Here is a 3,520-nt window from a genome sequence, read left to right on the forward strand (position 1 = left end):
AAACTGACTAAATATTGTTTGTTAACTTATTGAGTCGTTGCTTCAAATAGTAACGAAATGAAGCTGTCCAATCACGAGCGCTTGTATCACATTTGTCGGGAATAAATTAAAGGTGCTTGTTCGTTTACGTATCATGGCACTACGGCCCACCTCGCAAAGCTCAATCATGTGTAGATAGGATCTTTAAACGCGTCGCCGCGTGCCGATGAAGCGACAAACGACGTCAGGTGACTCACAGATCTCCCTTGTAGATTACACGCGGACGTCAATCGAGATAGATGTGCAGAAATCGAAAATGCAATATATTCAAATTAGTAATGCCTCTTCTCGGAATTGACGCGCTGTTGTTTGTCGCGGCGCGCTTTACGTGAAGCAATCTTTATTTTTAATGGTTAAAGTATTACGAGGTGATGAGATTCCTATTTAAAATGAATCATCAAACTAATTTTATATCATCTTTATAACGTAAAAAAAAGAATAAAGAGGCATTAGTTGCGCATTTTTTTCAAAATTTATCTTTGAAATTAATAAAAATATTCCAACAATTCTCGTAACATTTTCGAAGGCCATGTTTGCGCGGGCGTGTAATTTATTTAATTATGTTTACCTTGAACGCGGGTGCTCTTCGGCTTTGTTCTTTCGGCCTGTTTCTGAGTCGGTTACGCCTGCGATTTCGTCTGTTCTCATTATCATCGGGTAATTCATAAATAGTCAAAAGCTTCGGCCTGTTCCTGTTGGTCGGCTCATTGTCGCCGACAGTGGCGAACGAGCGACTTTCCGTTGCTCGAACGCGCAGCGGATAAGCATGCTCTCCCGCGGACTCTTCTAAAAGCGCGTCTATGTCGTTGTCCTTAAAGCTGTTGGACACGTGAGCGAGCGTACGGTCTAGCTGTAAAGTCGGTCGTTAACGACATAAAATTAACAGGTGAATTGCCGCACGAGACGCACGCTTATGCATATTATTCCAAATACATTGAGTCTCTCGGATTTAAGCGCGCACTTAACGGATCCACCAGTACCTTAGCCGAACTCGATGCCTCCCCGAAAGCTTCGGCCAACTCGGGATTTATATGCTCCAACGGCTCGTCTCCGTATCTTATGTAAACCGGAACGTAGCCAGGGATGTTAGGTAAATATTGAAGAGGACTCGAATCTAAAAGAAATCGAACACGCTGAGGTGAGAACAGGGAGATGAGGAAACCGCGCGTGTGCTTAACACGCGGATGATTGCGTTGGTAATGCGCACTTGGCAAGGCGAGCTTATTGGCTATGATAGCAATGCGGATATTTAATCGCGTGCATAGGCATTAGCTGGATCAAGCGCTCGGTAGATGCGTGATTTAGATCCCACCACGTGTGGATATTGTGCAAGTTGTAACGGGCAATTCCGCTGAGAATCGCTTTTATCCCCTTCGCCAAGTTAATTGATGTTTTTCTCTTCTATCTTGTTCCGGAGATAGACAACGCGTATAATTCTTTTAACTTCGTCGAATTACAAAACAAGTCGAATATATCCAAGAACGTATTTTTTTTCTTCAATATCTCGATTTCTAGTCTTGGATATATCTGTATAATAAATTATAGTTCAATTAAAGCAAAATCCAGTGCAGGAAAAAGATCTTAGTTTGTGTAACTGATCAGGGACTAGACAAAAAATTCGACGACAGAAACGATATCTCTGTTGCCGCAACCGAAAACATTTGTCTGTGTTAAAGCTCGTTTGTGTATATACGATAACTGAAAATAATTGACTAATAACCTTCAACAGGAATCTTTCTGTTTCTACAATCAAGTTCTTCATCTGATCTCTATTTTTCCCGGCAAGCGAAAATCCAGTTACGCTAAGTTATTTTTTCTGTGTGGAAATTATGGAAGAATAAACGTTATTTATCCATTTATTCGAGAAACTCGGTTTACTAATATTTTTTAATCTTCATTCGTGTGCAATCAAGAGAGAGACAAAGATTTTTGATTTTGAACAAAACATCCTTTAATTTTGCCGGCGTTTTTCGCGGTTTAGAAGAATTTCTGCTCTCTAAATTTCTTGGAAATGAAATTTCACCCAAAAAATAGAGTGATTACCGAATCATTCGAATTCGAATGATTCTTTACTCGTCTTCGAAGGGGATTCTCTACTCTGAATAATCGAGTGAATTTGATGTGCTCCATCGTGTCACAGAAACATATTCACTTCAGTTGATCGAAACATTTGTTCATATGAACATATGAATTCATATGAATTCAGATTTCACTCTAAAGCTCGAATGAAACACTCGCTCTTGCGATTTCGAGAGGCAGTATTTTCGTTACTGTATTTCCAGCGAAAACATTGCCACTTTTCACCCGTTTTGAGTGAGACTTCACTCCAAGAAATTTAGAGAACACAATGCTGCGTATTTGAGACTTATCGCTCGCGATGGCGCGCTCGGCGACGAAAGTTCTCGAGGTAGCGCACTGAATAGTAATCCCGAATTGCGATCACTGCACAACACTGCGATCCTCCACGATGCGATCGTTATTGTGTCACACAATCGCGGGTCAGGGCGGATGTTTTGAACGTCGTTTCTACTCACAGGCATAGCCAATGAGAGGTACCAGCAACACCAGAAAGGAGATGATCCTGGTGCCACGCAACGTCCCGGCAGCCTGCATCTTTGAACGGTACTGGGCCCCCGGAGTACGGGGCTCTCTCCTTTATATGTACGGTCCCCTACCCTCCGGCTGATGCTGTGGAGAGGCCCCTCGGGGTTAACACCGATATTCAGGCACGCTGTTCCGTTAATACCGAAACAAAAAGTCGAGCTCTCCTCTACTTTCGGCAATCGAGCCGAACGAGCGGGACTTATCATGATTCTTTCTTCCATGCGCCGATAATGATGATAGGTCTCGCGCGATCGATCGCCGCGTATTTTATACACACACCGTGCGAACGTTATTTCGTACCTTGCGCGAGTGGATCTCTTTACGGGCAGGTGTTCCGCTGAGAGCCGGACGGTGTAGATGCAAGTACCGATAAGGTGATGATTTTGGGGGCCAAAAGCGTAAAGTGAGGAACTTTTTTTGCAAGCAAAAAAGAAAACCCGGTTCGTTTAACTGATTTTTTATTTTCTGGGGTCAGATAAAAAACTCGCTGATGAAAAATAATAGAGCAGACCAGGTCTAGATGACGCCAGGAGTATGTTGCTCACGTGCTTTTCTTAAGTAGTAGTAGTTATCTTAAGAGAAATAGTGAATACAAAATCGCGATACAGCTTTTTAGAACATAAATACTTTTCCCTGAGTTTCATTAAAATCGGAATAATATTATAGATAAAAAATAGAAAAAACTGATTTAGTAGTAGCAGAATCAATTTTCGAGCTTCTCGAAATTTTGTATTAATATTCTCCATTATGAGTGAATAAAGTTAAGCGACGTGTAGTTAGAAGTTTCTTGTAAGTGTATGATATTATTATTTCGAGTGATAAAAGTAATTTTCATTCATAAAACGATTGAAATTGAGTATATGAGTGGACGACGTAA

General features: G+C 41.4%; 1 protein-coding gene across 2 annotated transcripts in view; it reads right to left on the reverse strand.

The window, feature by feature from the left end:
- Nucleotides 1-2,730, reverse strand: part of LOC116840307 — a 4,687-nt gene extending 1,957 nt beyond the window's left edge. For both annotated transcript variants that reach the window (XM_032806866.1, XM_032806865.1), the window contains exons 1-3: nt 2,574-2,730; nt 1,020-1,153; nt 608-889 (exon numbers count right to left, since the gene is read on the reverse strand). In XM_032806866.1, the coding sequence (XP_032662757.1) occupies nt 608-889; nt 1,020-1,153; nt 2,574-2,652 (495 nt within the window). In that variant the 5' untranslated portion in view covers nt 2,653-2,730. The remainder of the gene's footprint in view (nt 1-607; nt 890-1,019; nt 1,154-2,573) is intronic.
- Nucleotides 2,731-3,520: the final 790 nt, after the last annotated feature.

The sequence above is a fragment of the Odontomachus brunneus genome, unplaced genomic scaffold (assembly GCF_010583005.1).
Source record: "Odontomachus brunneus isolate Ranch 3 - 2012 unplaced genomic scaffold, Obru_v1 Obru_scaffold_009, whole genome shotgun sequence".
Classification (NCBI taxonomy): domain Eukaryota; kingdom Metazoa; phylum Arthropoda; class Insecta; order Hymenoptera; family Formicidae; genus Odontomachus; species Odontomachus brunneus.